Source organism: Coloeus monedula (assembly GCF_965178545.1).
Source record: "Coloeus monedula genome assembly, chromosome: 11".
Taxonomy (NCBI): Eukaryota; Metazoa; Chordata; class Aves; order Passeriformes; family Corvidae; genus Coloeus; species Coloeus monedula.
In genome coordinates this window covers 15,979,739-15,997,396 of record NC_138791.1, presented here as the reverse complement: position 1 = coordinate 15,997,396, position 17,658 = coordinate 15,979,739, and the positions used below count along the sequence as shown (strand labels likewise).

Genomic DNA, 17,658 nt, shown 5'->3' with positions numbered 1-17,658 from the left:
TAGAGACTTGTTTGGTCAACCCAACTAAGTTGTTCAAAGTTCTGTGCTTTTTTTTTTTTGTGGCTTACATTCAATAACTAATGGGAACACTTTAAACCTAATTTTTTTCTCTCTTAACCTGTCCTAATAAGCAGTGAGTTTTCAGAGCTGAATCTGTAAAGTTTTCATTATCTTACTTCCACCAAACATTCAGAATTGAAAACTCTTAATACAATGGTGCGAAAAAAGGATACATCACAAGATGAAAGACTATAAAAATTACCAAGCTATGAAAAGCACAGCAGGATGGGGTTTTTTCTCCCCCTTATTTGGAGCATTCCCTAAATTGCCTCTCTTCAGCATTTTTGAAAAGTGTCTGCAGATGATGTGATACTAAGAAAAATATCACAGAACAAAAAAGAAATGTAGAAAAAATAACCAAAATAAGGTTTTTTTTCTTAGAAGGCTAATTAATATTGGCAGGGATACACTGTTGGAATGTGCTCTGGATGGGTTTATGTTGAATGTCTTGACTGTATGTGTGAGAAGGAATTGGATAGGTTGGGTAATTTTATAAATCTGTAAAAACAACATTGTTCAGGTAATACAGATTTGAAACTATCTTCTAAATAAAATTTTTTGGGTATTGAATCTAAATTAACTGGTGTATCATTGATCAGGGAGATGGCCTTTTTATGGAGTAATTGAGTCTGAAATATTGAATTAGATATTAAAGATTCTTATAATAGGTCTCCTCTTAACCTTTTCCCAGTATTAGATTATTTTGGCAATTGCTTCTATTTCACATATGTGATGAATAAACAAAAACAAGAGGAGGATGATGGTGCATTCTCTCCCTTACTACTTGGGCTCAGTGATTACTGGTGTTATCTGACATTAAGTTATAAACACAGGTGCTTACCACAATTGAAACTTCATCTGTCTTCAGTAGTTAATATTTACCAGTTGCCAGAGGATTTTAGTTTAAAATATTTCTTTTAATACTGTTTAATGCAGTAGGAATTTTTATGCAATTAAAAGCTAGATACCATGAAATCTTAACAACAGGAATCCTTAGAAGGTTTTTATGCAAACTGTGCAGGAAAATATCTCCAGGAGTAAATATGGTGGTTATTCCGGTTGCAGTGTTTCTATCTTTTAAATAGATATTTCTCCATTCATGTTTGTGTTCCATTGCCTCCTGTATTCTTTAAACCTTTATGTGGTGAGTTTTCTCTGTCTGTTTCTGGATACCTCTGTTTTCTAGATCTGGAGCTCTGGAAATGAATGAGCTTTTGCCCAGAGTAGTTAATCTCCACTTGACAAGAAGGAAACATTAGAATCAACTCTGTTCCTGATTCTTGGATTTTCTTTTCACTCTGGGTAAAATTCATTGCTACTCTAGATGGCCAGAGCTATACCTGTTCATCATTTTAGTCCCACTTTTATCTGCAAAAGAACTTGAACGTCGTGTAGCCCTGTGCAATCCCTCACCCCAGCATCTCAGTTACTGGACTTCTCCATCTGGCTTTTACACCTGATGTCAGGTGTCTGTTAGAAGCTGTGCTGGAAAAAGATTCTTTCTTTAAATTGAGATAGTGTTTATTTTCATTGTGGAGTCTGATTTTCTTCTTCAGATAGAAAGTACTTCCGTAAATGAGGCTACATCTCAGTGCCCAATACTGGGGTCTTAAAAAGTCCTCTTTTCAGTATGTGATTTCTGTCTGTAAGTTGTGAAGAAGGTTGGGAAGGGGTTCGTGGTGGTCATTGATTGTGGGGAGTGGAAAGTCAGGTATTTTGAGTTAGTTTGGGTAGGTGGTGGCAAATATTGCTTCAGTCTTGCTTCAAAATCAGGGCAAAGAATCAAGGGCATATGTAGAATAACAGCTTCAAAGTAATACTTTTCAACTTTCTGTCTTTAGCACTATTGAGGCAGACATAAATTCTTCAGTGTGATCATTTTCCCATCCAGATGTTTCCCAGATAATGACCAGTCTAGCATGATTCTCTTCAGAGGCTCCATAAATTATTTCAGCAATACATTGAAAACTTTGTACTTAATTCCGCTGAATAACCTGGATAATGAATCAGGCTACTGGAGGACATTTCAATCCTACTGGGCTTGGTTCAGATCAAAATACTGCCAGATTTGCTATTCTTTTGCATGTTTCTAGTTTTGGATGTGGATTGATTTATTTATGGTCTGAACATCAAAATGTGCGGTATCTATTGCCGCCCTACACAATGAAACAAAAACTAAGGGACACAAGGCTAAGAGTTAGAGTAGAATTGTATAACAGGAACTGTCTCTGGGAGAGAAATGTTAATTTTGCTAAAAATGTAAATTTTCAGCTAAGAGCTGTTCAGTATTTTCATTGCTTTGGGTAAAAAATGCAAACTGTAGAAGAGATTTAGGTTTGGAGCTTCATTAAGAAATTCTTCATGAAATGTGTCAAAGCCCCACTGAGGGAAATATTTATGCCAAGCTGGCATTAGTGTGTGCTTAGAATTAAGCAGGTAACTACCTGTTTGATGAAAGCATCTGTATTGTGTCACTGTAAATTATTGTAAAGAGGAGAAATGACCACTGGTGGTGAGTAAAGAAGTGAGGTCCCTTGAAGTGGGGCAGTGCATGCACATAGCTACCTGTCACATCACTTTCTCTCAGCTTTTACAAGGCAGCAAGAGAGGATGAAACCCTTTGAAGGAATTTGGTCCTGGCCTAGTATTGGCAGCCTTGCAGAAACTGGATCTAAAGTTGATGCACATTGAGCTATCTCCCTTTGAGCCTGTGGCCTGTTCCTCGTGCTTTCAAAGGCTGTTGGATTCCCAGCCTCCACTGTGTGATGTCCTCCACTTTTCTTTAAGCTTTGGCTTCCATTTTAATGCTTATTTTTAAGGATCCTGCTGGGCATAGCAGGCCTGTATGGAAAGACTGTGCTTGGCAAAGGGCTAATTATCAAGTCTCTACTTGAACAGGGTTCAGCTGTCACATATTACAGTATGGATTTGTTAACACTTCTTAAGGGGTGGTGGTAACATTGCACTTGTCTTTACTCTCTGCATATTTTCATATATGAAAGAGAGTAAGTTTAGGTTTTATACTATTACTGTATCCCACAGCTGTGGGGAGAGGAGAGGAGAGGAGAGGAGAGGAGAGGAGAGGAGAGGAGAGGAGAGGAGAGGAGAGGAGAGGAGAGGAGAGGAGAGGAGAGGAGAGGAGAGGAGAGGAGAGGAGAGGAGAGGAGAGGAGAGGAGAGGAGAGGAGAGGAGAGGAGAGGAGAGGAGAGGAGAGGAGAGGAGAGGAGAGGAGAGGAGAGGAGAGGAGAGGAGAGGAGAGGAGAGGAGAGGAGAGGAGAGGAGAGGAGAGATCCAGCAGGCAGGAATTGTGCAGCAAGATTGATTTATTTAATTGTTTTACAAACTATTTTATAGACTTTTTTATTCATAGTCTAATTGAACAAAGGATCAGCCACCCCTTGGGTTGATTGGCTAAAATCCTAAACATCCATTGTCAAAATATTTTTCTACTGTACCATAAACATAGTTCTACAAGGTCGCAGGTGTTCATAGTTTATAGAACTTCTGCTAATCTCTTCGTGACAGAGAAAGGTATCCCACAGGCTTAGAAAGAAGCAAGAAAGTTCTTGCTAGCAGCAATATTGTATCCACATTATATGAGGAAAAAATTCTCTGCCATCAAGGAGGTGATGCACTGGAACAAGTTGCCAGGAGAAGCTGTGGCTGCCCCATCCCTGGAAGTGTCTGAGGCCAGGTTGGACAGGGTTTGGAGCAACCTGGGATAGTGGAAGGTGTCCCTGCCCATGGCAGGGGAGTTGGAATGGGATGGGTTTTAAGGTCCCTTCCAACCCAAACCAGCTATGATTCTATGATTCATATTAACTTGCTTTTTTACCATGTGAACTCTCTGGTTTCTTGTTTAGGTTTTTTATTTCATGCTCCAGTTTTGAGAATATCTCCAACTACAACAACTGCTTTATGATTAAAAGTGAAGTGTGAAAAAAACTAATATATGTGCCTCGGTTTTTATGTATTTGACACTACATACAGGTTTTTCAAAATCATCTCTGCAGTTCAATAATGGATAAAAGAATTAGAATCAGTCAGAGAAGGCTTTGTGTCTCTTGTGCCTTACATATAATCAGAAAGAATGAAATTTTGAACACGTTCCAGGAAAGCAGGTGTGTGTATTGTTGCAGCAAGGGGCGAGAACAGTGTTTGTTCCTAATGGCTGCTTGACTTCAACACTACAGATTGCATAAAGCCTGTTCCCTGAATTGTATTAAAACAAATCGTGTTATGGTATGCAGTCAAGAATTTAGGACACAGTTGATCTGCCTGAGTCTGCTAGCTTTAAAATATATTTTACTGGGGGGGAAAAAAAAGGTTTGCATGTTATTTTGGCAAGGAAAACTTGAAATCCTTGTAAGCTTTAAAAGGTAAAGATGCAAAGAAAACTGTCAGTGTATTCATTTCACTTTTTTTTTTTTGTAGTTTAGGGAAATGGGAGGGATAGAGAGAAATGTCTTGATAAGAATCTGTTAAAACTGACAAATTTTTGAACGACAGTTTTAGAAATCAAGTCTTGTGATTTATTCATGTATTTTATAAGGAAAGCAGGTCTACTAAAGCATATGAATTTGCATCCCCAGGTTTCTTACTGCTTAATAGAGTATCCTGAGAAGCTTCCATGGTGGTATTGTCAGGTCATAGGGATTGTGACTAATACAGAAGGAAAAGTTTTCTTTGCTTGCTTTTGCAGCCTCTTAAAGTGAAATCATCAGAAGAGGAGAAAAATAGTATTGGCTTGGGCATAATATAAAGAATATTTTGAAGTCTAAAAGTAGCAAAAATGGACCTGTAGGGTATAATGATGGAAGAACCCTGGATCCCTTTGCATGGATTTTTCCATTTTTGTTCAGTATTTGCTATTTATGTGCTGTAGGACACCAGGATGACTCTGCAGGTTACAGAAATTGCCTTTCTCTGTTTTGCCCATAGAATGGATGTTGCTTTAGACCTGGCAGAAAGAGCTTTTTCTCTCTTGTCAGTGAACTTCCGTGCTCTTCCACAAAGGAACAAACTTGTTCCTTTCTTGATTGAGTTTCAAACCGTATCTACTCTCAAGTTTGTAAGCAAATGTGAAAATAGTCATTTTTCTAAGCCCTTTGTCTATTACAGAGGAAATTTATGTAAAAAATAATGAGAAGTTAGGTTGAAAAAAGAAGCTGTTAAAAGCTGAAAAAGTCAGAAGTAAGATATCCCATGGAGTTTCAAACAAGCACATACAATGAACAGCTTCAATATGAGAACTGTTTCTTTTGGATCCCTGCCTTAATGTGCATATATTTCCATGCATTATAGTGGTGCTGCTGGATCTAGTGAGGCTCCGTTTGCTGTATAAGTAATTTATCAGGTTTAACTTATATGTAGGATGTGTGAATACTTGATTACTTTTACTCTGAGAAGGTTTAAGACTGCAATATTGAGAGTGAGCTTTAGCTTAGCTGATTTTATCTACACCGGTGAAGTGTGTAGTAATGGCTATGAAAGCAATTAATAATACTAGTGACAGAATCAAGAGACTGACTAATTTATCATTATAGATTTTAATGAGGCTTATAATCTAGCAATAAATATACAATATATTCAAAAGTATGGAGTTATAAAAAGGATGATTTATTTAACTTTCATTCTAAACTGGTCTGCTACCCAAAGGTTGTAGAAAGTAGGCTTGTAAGAACATAATTCTTTTGGTGTTATGGAGCAGAAGGATGAAAATAACAGAGGAAGAGAGTTTAAATTAAAATTAAAGGGGGGAAATCAGTTGTTTATCTTCATTCAAAAGGCCTTTAAGCACAACAATAGTTTTGTAGATGTGGGAGGTATCTTGTGCACACCTTCTTTTTCATCTCAATCTGCTCGCTTGGCAGAGCGTGGGAACTGCCTCGGATGCTGCATCCCTGCAGTTCTCAGAAGATGAGGAGCAGTGGAAGTGGTAGCAATACTTGGGAAAAGGTGTCTCAGATTTTAGACCAAGTTGTTGTAAAGAGACCCAAAATGTGAAAAGTTATTTAGCAACTTTAAGATTCAGTGTTCAGTTTGAAAAATAAGCTTTACTATAGTTTTTGTATTATTGTATTTTTCTTGTTATGGTCTTCCTTATTGCTTTTATTCTTCTCCCTTCTTTCCTTGCTGGACTAAGTCTACAGAATGTCTCTGGCCAGGAGTGGTGCTAAAATGTAATAAGCTCCTGACAGGATCTTGCCTGAGCAGTGTAAGAGAGTGGCAGAAATTTGGAAAATTAGTTATAGCCAGTCTTGCCCAAAGGGAAGTTGGAAACTCAGGTGGTAGGGGTAGCATTAAAACAAGAAAGAAGCAGCAGTAATAAAACAGGACAGATGAGACCCCAAAAAGTAGGTTTTCCTACTGTTGGATCAGCTAGATGTAAATAATAAAACCCAAAACCAATCCAAACTGGACCCTTTTAAGGCTTGTAAGGGGAACACTGGGTTCTGGAAGGAAGGCCCTGAGCTGCAGAGATGCAGTTTGGGAGATTATTTAGAACCCTTACAGGACACTTGAGCATTTGTGGGTTTGCATCAACACTGGTGAGGAGACAAGTAGGAATGGCATGTAGGTGTTCTGGGGTTTGTTGGTATCCTGATAGTTCTTGTGCTATCCAAAATAAGGCATAATTGCTGTCAGAAAACGTCTGTAATGTCTACCTTGTTTTCTTCAACTGTCATGTTATGAGAGCAAAACTATGAAGCAGTGGGGGAAAACCCCTTGCTTATGGAAAGGAAGCACTGAATTTACTTCTGTTTTTAGGAAATCAGTGTTCAGCATAAATGCTTGGGGGATGGAATTGGTCATCCAGTGAGAGCTCCAGCCCATCCTTCCTGGAGTAATATTCTAGACAACCATGAGAGAAATGTGGACTAAAGCCTGACTGGCCAAAGCAAAGCTTGAAGTTGCACATGTCCAAAGAAAGAAGTGATTTGTTTTCCTCAGAGCAGTTTTACCAGGTAAATACATGTTTAGGTTGCCCTCTGCCTCTTTGTGGGGTGGAGAGTTTGGAGCTGGTTGGAGATTCCTGTACCTCATCTGGCTCTTTTGGGATTCAAGGAGGAGGAAGCGCTCCAGGAGTTCTGCTCATCAAGCACAACCTAATTATTTTACCTAAAGAAGGGTGACCATCAAAGTTCTTGAAACTGGTTACCCTCTGCCTGGCCACTGTGGGCTGGGGTCCTTCTGTGCGTCCTGGCACCCAGCTGCCTTTGTGGACACAGCTCTTGTGTGTTTATATACTCAGTGTTTGGGTCAGTAAGGACACAGGGCTTCTGTAAAACCTTGATTTGGCATGTCTTCAATTTGCTTTCATTGTGTGGCTCCCGTGACAGTGGGTTGCTCTCATCTACTTTGCAATGTGTGCTAAACTCATTCCAAGAGAGATCAGGGCATGTTCCAGGGACACTTTGCTTCTGGTGCAGTACCTACACTGGAGTCAGGGGCTTGCAGTGAACCCTTCTGTGCTCAGTTGACTTGCACTGGGGTAAAAATACACTAATGTAGTAGTGAAATGAGTTCTGCATTTTTAAGAAGGTGCAGGCAGTAATTCATTTACACAGAGCCCCTGCAAACAGAGAGGCCAGACCACTGAAAGTCGCATGGTGAGACAGAAGTTTGATTGGGAATTCATGTGAGACCTCCTCCCTTTGTCCCAAGCTATAATTCTGTGGTGTGGGAGGTCTTGTCAAAGTAGTCCTGAGTTCTCTCTGGTAGAAAGCCTTTTGTTCATAAACAGGGAGTGTGTGAGACCTGTTCCTGTGCAGCCCTACATCGTGTGTTCTTTACAGCAGTTCATTTTTGATAAGCTACAGCACATTTTAATGTAATTGTTAACATGCCTAATTTGCAGCCACACAGTCGTATCAATAATAATGGAAAGTTGTTCACAGGTAATAAATTAGCATAGCATATAACCAGCAGAACTCTGCTTCTCAGTATATTGTTTCACGATCAAGAATTCAGTAGTTAAATATACACAGCAGTGGGCTGAGAACAAGCTGTTCATTTTTGCTGCAAGCAGTACCAGTGGACCAGAGTAATCATAGCTCCCAAAAGCAGGACTGATTTTATTGATTTTAAATAGGCTTTCATTATAGCACTGAGCTTATTCCAATTGCAAGAAGTATCACTGCTGTTTGTATTCACAGCGCTGACTGAGGGAAGGAGAGGTCTTGTTGGATGCAATGTAGAGGCTGTTTGTCCCTCAGTGTTCTATTCTGCCCTGCTGAAACATCTGAATTTATTATAGAAAATATTTTTTCCTATGTGGTTAAAGTTTTTTAGAAATGTAGAGTCAGCCACAGTTCTGAAATTTTGAATTCTGACTATTCTTTGGAGGAGTAAAGGTCTTGCTTATTTATTGGCATCTGACTTAGGGACCAGCTGTATTTTGGTTCCATTTTTTAAAGGATTCTTTAGAAATCATGGAATCACTTTGCTTCGAAAAGACCTCTAAGATCACCAAGTCCAGCCATTTAACCTAATACTGCCAGGTCCACCACTTAACCATATCCTTAACACCACACCTGCACCTCTCTTTCTCTATAGGTTAGTGTAAAAAAGGCAAATGTGAGAGCTGCTCAGTCTGAGATATTAATGTATTCGGGTTATAATTAGTTAAGAACACATGCTGCTACCAGCAATGCGTCATTAATCTGCATGGAGCAGTTTGCAGCTATTTGTGGCTAAATTAGTGACACTTAAAAGCTGTTGTGTTTTTGTATTTTTTGTCACGGTAAAGAAAATTATAAATCTGTGACTAAAAATCCACATATGCACACTTAAGAAGCGGGCTGGTGTGTTGTTTGGTTTTCTTTGGGGTTTTTGTGTTTGTGTTTTAATTTACACAAGGCTGGTCAGTCAATGGCCATACACAGAAGTTGGTTGAAGCCTTAATGCTGTTTAAAATGTGGTACTGTACTTTATGGTGATGTAAAGACATGTTGCTTGTGATAGGTTCTCCTCAAATCCTTTATGTGTAACTGCACAGTCCTGCTTAAACATTTTTCCAGTGTTACTAGAACAGTTTAGAACAGTATTAATAGAAATTAGTTACACCTTTCTGGTTTTAATGGATTTAATACTGACTTTGGGTACCTTTTTTATTTTTTTTTTTTTCCTTAAACCTACAAGTGAAGGTGAATTACTTCAGATATTCTAGCTAGTCCCACATTTTTGTTTTGGCATGATCTTTCATAACATAATTTGGGAATTCAGGCAGGAACAAACATAAAAATTTTGTGTGAGCATTTCTAGAAATCAACTCTTTAAATAAGATGGTGACATTAAGTAGTGAATCAACTTCATAAGTACTGAATGATCAAGCCTAGTTACTGTAAAATGAGATCTGGATGGTTTATTTCATTTTACAGAGTTTGGGCAAATAATTATGGAATTAAATTGCATCCTGTTGGTTTCCTGCAGGGCATGAAGAACCTTCTATTGTGCTCTGCTGAGCTGCTGCACTGATTAGTTCTTCAGGTCTAATCTTTACGTGGCTGTGCTCACTTTTGTGTCTGTTTGTTTATGGGTTTGATAGTTGTTTTTCTGAAGTTACTGTATTGCCTTGATGGTCCTCTAGTGGATTATAAAAATGTACACATTAATTCCTTTCTCTGACTTCATTTGTTGAAGCCTAGTGGAGATAATTGGTGCTCATGGAACCAATGTGGTGGTTGGGAATGAGGGTGATGATCACTCCCAGAACTGATACCACTCATCACTGATAATCAAAGCTCACATTGTTGGGATGGTTGGAAGCTAAAATTGATTTAATTAAATGCTTACAGCATCTATTAACAATACCATATTAGATTCTTTATCACAGCAGCTACTTTGATTTTTAGAGTTTGCTTCTGCAGGTTGAAAAGTGATTTATAGTTTTAATTCATCTTAATTTGTGTGCTTAGGAAACATTTGATATAAAACTTTTTGTTGCATTTAAATTTCCTTGTTATCTGCCCTGCAGTGGCATGAGTAATAGGGAGCCCAGAACATGAATATATTGAAATGCATTAAATATTTTCAAGGAGAATGCTTTTAAGGTTCAGAGTGATATATGTCAAATGTTACTGAATGGATAAACATATGGAGAGATTTTACCCTCAAGAAGCTTGGAAATTAAGCATCTCTTAGTACAGTATCTATTTTTAAAATAATTAACAGTAATAATAGAAATAGTAATAGTAACTTCTACTACTATTACTGCTGTGTTTAAGTACAATACCTGTCTTAAATAGAATATTTCTTTCATATTATTTATTCTTTTCTAAGGTCCAGTTTCTTTTGGTAGCTGCTGAAATTTATTATACAAGCATTTGAAATGATGCTGTGTCAGAGCTTGTCTGCACCAAAAATTGCTGCACCTCTAAACCTGTATTTAATAATCTGTAAAATGTTTTTACAGCCTAGAAAGTCTGTGTGTGTTTGAATGAAAGTATCTGTATCCTCTGTGCCAATTAAACAGTAAATTTGTCAATTTAACAACAAATTCTTATGTTTTCTTGATACTTAGATAAAATATTATGGTTTGAGGTGTGATGTAATCCAAACACCACTGAAATCAAGAGATGTCCACAGACTGCAGGAGAGGGTAACAATGAGCCTTTTCTAGGCACACCTAATGATCTGTTAATATTAGGATGTCAGGCTTTGCAGAGCACCCAGCACTATTATGATAAATGTGCAAAGTGACAGTAGTTGGTGATAATAAACATCTGAAAGGCACCTGAGAGGCGTTCATGGCTCAAGAAGTCGCTGTGATCCAGAGCTGCAGAGATCATGAGTGATGGTTTGGTTTGGTTGGTTGTTTCCGCTTCGCCGTTTCCCCCGTGTTTGACTCTGTAAAGATGTCGGGACTGCTTTTGTTTGGAACATAGGACATGGTGCAATTGCTTTTGTCACTGTCTTGCTGCACTTTCCTGTTACTAAGAGACTGTTACACTCAAATTGCCAAAGATCCAAGTGATGCCTCACAGATGAAATGTTTTCACAGCTTCTGCCCTTGCTCTGCTCTCACCTGCCCTTTGGAAATAGGGATTTCTGCTTTAAGAACCACCCCCATACATTTCCTTCCATGCATTCAGAGCAAAGAATCAAATTTATTTCCCTTGATGAGCACTGTTTTGTTGTGTGCTCAAGACAAAATATGATCTATGTTTAAAAACCATGCTAGTGTGTCAGCCATGGAGCTGTGCTGGTTGTGTGGTTTGTTGTGCACGCTATGTAGCTTTAACAGCATGGTTCTGATCTCTACAACGACATATTTATCCATCTAATAAGCTGTGTATATCCATCCCTTAACTTCCTTGAGCAATTCTTTTTTAACAAGGTTGCTTTATAGAAGTGATGAATTTACTTTTGTTTCATTTCTCACTAGTAATGAACAACTTCTTGTTGTTTTAAAAGAGTCCAACCTGGAAATGCTTTTTAATCTCATACTAACAAGCTCAATAACTGATAAACTACAGAACTGCAATGTGCTTTTCTTTTACAGAGGCAAAGGAAATTGTTCTGAAGGCACAGATTCTGGCTGGAGGGAGAGGGAAAGGTATTTTCAATAGTGGATTGAAAGGAGGAGTTCATCTAACTAAAGAGTAAGTACTTTAAATTAAAGAAACATAAATAAATTGCTCCTTGTATAATATTTAGGCTATTTACAATAACTATGGACTGTTTATTTTAATATCTGTCAATAAACTAACATTTTTCCTTTGTTTGTAGCCCTAAGACTGTTGAACAGCTTGCTAAACAGATGATTGGGTACAATCTGTCAACCAAGCAAACTCCAAAGGATGGTGTGACAGTTAAAAAGGTAAGATTTTAGCCTCTTAAAAGTTGAAAACTGTTTTCAGCTGCAATTTTGCATTAATAAGCTGGGATGAATGACGTAGATTTTTTTTTATATCCTTCTCCAATTCCGGATTGATTGCATCTAATTGATGAAAAAAAAAAAAAGAAAAGGAAAATGTTACTTCTTTTTTCTGTTTGTGTATGTATTTTGTTCATCAATTTTGGCATACCCACTGATGGAAAAATAAATTGATTTCTGCCTTGTATATTGAAAGCAATCCTTTGTCATAGGCTCATCTTCCATCAAATGCATACTAAATGGTGATATAAGTTCACATAGCATTAGCTGTACATGTTCATTAACATTCTGCTTACAGAAATAGTAGATACATGATTACCTGTAGTAATAATATTATCTGTATTTCAGTCACCCTCAGGTCTGGGCAAGTCTTAATAAAGCGACAGATGAATCACAGAATGATTTGAGTTGAAAGGGGTCTTTAAAATTCCTTCAGTCCAACCCCCTGCAATGAGCAGGGGCATCTTCAACCAGATCAGGCTGTTCAGAGCCCCATCCAAGCTGGCCTTGAATGTTTCCAGGGATGGGGCATCCACCACCTCTCTGGGCAACCTGTGCCAGTGCCTCACCACCCTCACTGTAAAAAATTTCTTTCTTATTTGTAGTCGAAATCCGTCTTCTTTAGTTTAGAACCACCTTGACCTATTACAACAGGCTCTACTAAAAAGTTTGTCCCCATCTTTAAGTATTTAAGTTTGTCCCCATCTTTAAGCCCCCTTTAAGTATTGAAAGGTTTGCATGGGAATGATCTCAATTGAAAAAAAAGTGTCTGAACAGGAGATTCTTCCTACTTATTGCAGATACAGACCAAAATATCTTCATGGTAGTGATTGAGGTAGCACATGGGAGTTCATTTTCCAGTGATGGTGCTTTCTGTAAGGCACCAATATTCGCTTCAGCATAAATGGGTTGCTCTGTATTGGCCTAAATAAGAGAAGTAAAGATTCAGCAAGGTTCTCCTTCAAATTAGTAAAATTCTGTGAGTCAGGAAATCCTGGCAATTGCCTATCTGCTGTATCTGTTTTTATCTCTTGCTTTGTTTTACTGAGCAAGAATCCTTATACAGGTAAGTAGGCAAGAGCCACACTGTATCTGATGCCAGGAAATAATTTGGCATGGGCTGAAGGAACTGCAGTTCACATTTAATATCCTGTGAACAGCTTGGTGTATTAGCATAGAAGGGGAAGGAACACCTGTCTGGAAAGATCCTGTCTAATGAGGGCTGGAGGAAGGTGTTCAGGCAGTTCTTCTCCTGGGGAGCAAGGAGAGCAGATTACCATCACTCCTCAGAGTCGTTGTTAAAAAGAAATACTATATATTGAAATAGGAGAAATAGTATTAGCATTAAGGCATGTCTGTCGGAGATCCTGATAATACTAAGGATATAAGACAGGATATCCCTTTTCCATATTAAGGCAGTCTGCTTGGGAAAATTAGTATTTTAGCTTTCTTTTATAAGTTCTTTGTTTTTATTCTTTTGCCCTAGTTGGCCTACCTTGAATACATCCACACACAGATTCTGCTCTTTTGTCAGATTGCAATCCTGCTCATCATTGACAGATTCAGTTCTGAAAAAGAAGCTTCTAACTTTCTTTGAAATTGATAGAAATGGAAGAAGGGCGTGGGTGTTGGGGGTTTTTCACGTGCATTATTCAAAGGATTTATATTAGGATGACTTTTGTGCCATGTACAGTGTAGATATAGAATATTTAACTTGTGGTTCCTTTCTTCCCCCTCCACATGTTGTTTGTATGAATGAACAGTAGGCAGGACTAAGCAGCAGGGGCATAGGTGAAGTTTAAGGTGAAGTTTGCACTACTGAACTTCAGATATTTATTTTGGTGGTACAGGATTATGTACAGCCTTGAGAGACTGGGTATTCTTCCTTTGCTGTAGAGTTCCAGGGAAACCCTTCAGGACATGGTTTGCAAGTATTTTAATGTTGATCCATGATAAACCAATGTGATGCTTTTCGCTGGTTGAAGCTGATCATCTGCTGTCATAGACTTTCATTCTGATTATAGAGTTGGCTTTTAAAAGTATGTTGGCTTTGAACTAGTATGTTTTATAGTTTTTGGAATTGAGATCTTGATTCTTACTAATTAATGGTAAGAGCATACACCCTGCTTTAATTCATTTTGTAGCAGTTTGCACAATGTTATGCTTATTAGATAGTGAAGAAAGCATATTTAAAATTATGCACTAGGTCATCAAAAAACTATTTCCCAGTAAAATTATGTCTTTTTTAAAAGCATTTCATGTTTACAAAGTTAGCTCATGTTGGGATCTTTAAGGTAGTTAGAGGAGCTGAAGCACTCCGGTTTGTAGTGTCAGGATTACAAAATCAAATACTGACATTTTAATCAAGGGGCAAACTACAGTAATATTGTTAAACATACAAATTTAGCTATGTCTGAGATACCATTTAATGCAGCAGGAACTTAGTGTACTGAAAATGCCAGGCAGGCTCTTTGGGCTTGCTAAGGGCAGTGGGAAAGATGAGAACAAATCACTGGCATTTTTGTTCTATTTCAAGGCATGTGCTTTCTCTCTGCATGTATGGAAGAGTTTGTGTGTCTACATGTACTTAAGGAAAATTGCATCTCAGGAAGAAAAGAAAAGGCATGTTTTTAGGGTTTGTGCTTGTTAAACTTTTCAGTGTTCTAGAAAGTTTGAGTAGTTTAAAATACTCCTATGTTTTAAAAAATTTAAGTAATAAGCATTTTTCAGAAGGAAAATAGTTATTATGTCGCTTTCTGTGAGGCAGTCAATGAGCTAGTGTCAAGTCAGGGAGTGGAAGTCATGTACCTTTTAGATATATTTGTAAGGAAGGTATAAAAGGTAGAGATTTTCTACAATTAGAATAATTATGAAACAGAAAATGGTGGTTTCAGCTTTCTTTCTCAGCTTGTGCACCTGCTACAGAATTTAAAGTGTGTTTGTGCTTCTTCAGATTGATGTTTCTCAAATAAATAGCAATCTCCAATTCCCTCATAACTTGGAACCTGTTTTGTGAGTTTACATAAAATCCTCTTATGGCAGTTTGGAATTTGGAGAGCCTGGCTATCTGTGATGACAGTCTTCTCTTATCATGACAACCTGAGAATTCGCTACCTGTGTTTTCTCTCCAAGCAATAACAGAATGAACATTTTGCATATTTGATTCTGTTTAAAAAAAGCTGTTACAGTTACCCTCATGAAATTAGATGTGTGACTTAAACTTTTAGGTAGCAATTTGTTGCAAAGAAGGAAAGCTTGAAGTTGTCAGGAAGTTTTAATGAAAACTGATTTTTCCCCAGGACATTTTAAATATAGATATGATATGGTAAACAGATAATGATGCGTCATATTCTTTATCAAAAGCAAAACAGACAAAATGTGAGAAGAGTCAACAGTCTCTAGATTCAATTTCACTATTCTTAACTGTTCATCAATGTGTTTGCATTAGTTCTGTCATGTGAGTGATAGGTAGACTTAAACAAATGATGTTTAAAGACTTTGAACACCAACTTCCCTGGCTTTGCTCTGCTTCAAACAGGGAGGATGGTGAGGACAAGTTACTTTGTTGGGAGAAATTAGAGATATTTCAAAGTCTGACAATTTTTGTTCTAAGGTTGTCTATTGCAAAGTAGACTCTCAGTAGTTTTGTGAATTAAGACAGAGAAGTATCTGATGATGTTGACATTGTTAATTAGCAACAGTGAGGACAATCACTGCAGTTGGAAGTTGCAGTTGAAGGTATCTGATTTAATAATGTTAGTTCCACCTGCTGTGCCTGCAAATGTATTCCTCAAAACTTGTTGAATGTATTCCCCTCCTAAGTCTGGCCCTCACCCTGAGCTCCCACAAACTGTCTGAACAGCTCTGACAAGATCCAGCAGGATCAGTTGGTTGTATATGACCTGTGTCTAAAGTAACTGACTCACATTTTTCAGATACATTGATGCAGGATATATAAGAAGGTGAAAACATGGATGCAGGTAAAAATAGTAGCAAATCAAGGATGCTTTCCCTACCCTTGCTCGTTAATTTGACAAATCTTGGCACGTAGCCAAGCTATGTCTCTGAAGTTGTCTTTTAGCATCCCTCTGTAGTAAACTGAAATAGGCAGATGCTTTTAAGTAGTGCAGTAGTTTTTTGCATTCTTGGTTCTCTCCTTCACCCTGGCTTTCTTTACTTTCCTTTTTGAACAGTCGCTTATTTGAACTATTCCTTTACATCCTCTTATGTTGTATGAATAAAGCAAGGTAAAAGTAGAAGGAAACAAAATTACTATAAAGCAAATTTCTTCCAAGTCAAAATGACCATAAATAAATTTCATCTTTCCTTCAATTCTGAGCACTGAGGGCTTTATTTGATTCCTTGTTTCTTACACTTTTTTCTCCTCTTCTCTAATACATACTGCCTGGCAGAAAGCCCCTACATTCTTTTTTATGTACTCTGGAATAGAATGTCAAAAAAGCGACTTGGGTGAAAGTATAGTGCATCTTTCTTGTTTATAGTCCTTGAACTATGAAAACCCCAGAAATACTCATTTGATGGAGCACCTTGTGCTGGGTAGGCAGAGTTTTAAGGCTGCAGGTATAAAAATGCCTCTTGGATCTGCTGACTGAGAGAATTAATTTCTCCTTGTGGTACATTCAGCAATGATCTTTGTCTGCAATCATTGTTCAAAACTGTCACTTCATAAACAGACCGTGTTAGAAAGATGTTGCTACTTAATCCTTCTTAATTATGTTCATATTTGGGAAGTGATTTTCCTGATTTCTACCACTTCCATTGAAAGTCGGGAAGTAGTAGCTCTATTAAGGAAGAATGTAGTGCTAATTAAATTGCAGAGGTGGCTGCTTCACTTTCAGATTGAAAAGCAAAACTGTCATGCAGAGCAGAACTACAGTCTTTGCACCTTAGATTATGGCATCTGTTATGATCACAGGCAGCAATTATTAATGATCATATGCAGATTTTTTTCCTAAAATTAAGAATATTTGGAAAAATTTAGTATATATGTATATATATCAGAACAGTTTTGTGAGTCCTTTGCAAGTGTAGAACTACTCAGTCTCTGAAATTGCTTCAATAGCTGTTGTTAAATTACTGCAAAAACAGTTCAGGTGAAGAGGAAGGTACAGTTATTGTAATACTAAATTGGAAAGGACTTTGTGTTGTTTTTGGGAGGAGGGAAAAAAATCGTAGCAAGTACTTGGTATGGGCCAATTTCTGTCACTTTTAATGTGGTACTCATAGATTCCAAATGTGGGATTTGAATCTCCTTTCTGTTTTGTGCTGTGGTGTCTGTCAGGTACTGGTACCAAATGGCTCTGTAGCTTAGAGTAATAACTAGAAAGTAGTACCTCTGTGGAAAAATAGATATCTATGTTTCTAGATTGTGCCAGCATCTGAAGGACACACACCTGTTTGACTCTCTAAACTGAAAGTAAAATGCTGGATGGCAGAATTATCAGTAAACCCATTTTCTTAGGAAATACTTGGGCAGGGCAGGAATTTAGTGCAGAGATTACAAGGGCTGGGTGGCCTTTGGTCAGAATAAGGGAGGGAATTTAAGCCTGAGGTTTACTGGTGAGGAACAGCACTGCTGGTGAGATGCATCTGAAAGCCAACGTGCCCGTCCTTGTATCTGTGTGATCTGCAAACCGCGTCCTTTGTGACTCACGTCTTTCTGGGGGCACATTAAAGTGCTTGTCGGGATGAAAAGG

At 37.9% G+C, this 17,658-nt stretch overlaps 1 protein-coding gene across 1 annotated transcript in view; it reads left to right on the top strand.

Moving 5' to 3' along the window:
• Positions 1 to 17,658, top strand: part of SUCLG2 (succinate-CoA ligase GDP-forming subunit beta) — a 114,335-nt gene that overhangs the window by 39,334 nt on the left and 57,343 nt on the right. Inside the window, exons 3-4 of the mRNA XM_082288653.1 lie at positions 11,567 to 11,666; positions 11,794 to 11,884. Coding sequence (XP_082144779.1) covers positions 11,567 to 11,666; positions 11,794 to 11,884 — 191 coding nt within the window. The remainder of the gene's footprint in view (positions 1 to 11,566; positions 11,667 to 11,793; positions 11,885 to 17,658) is intronic.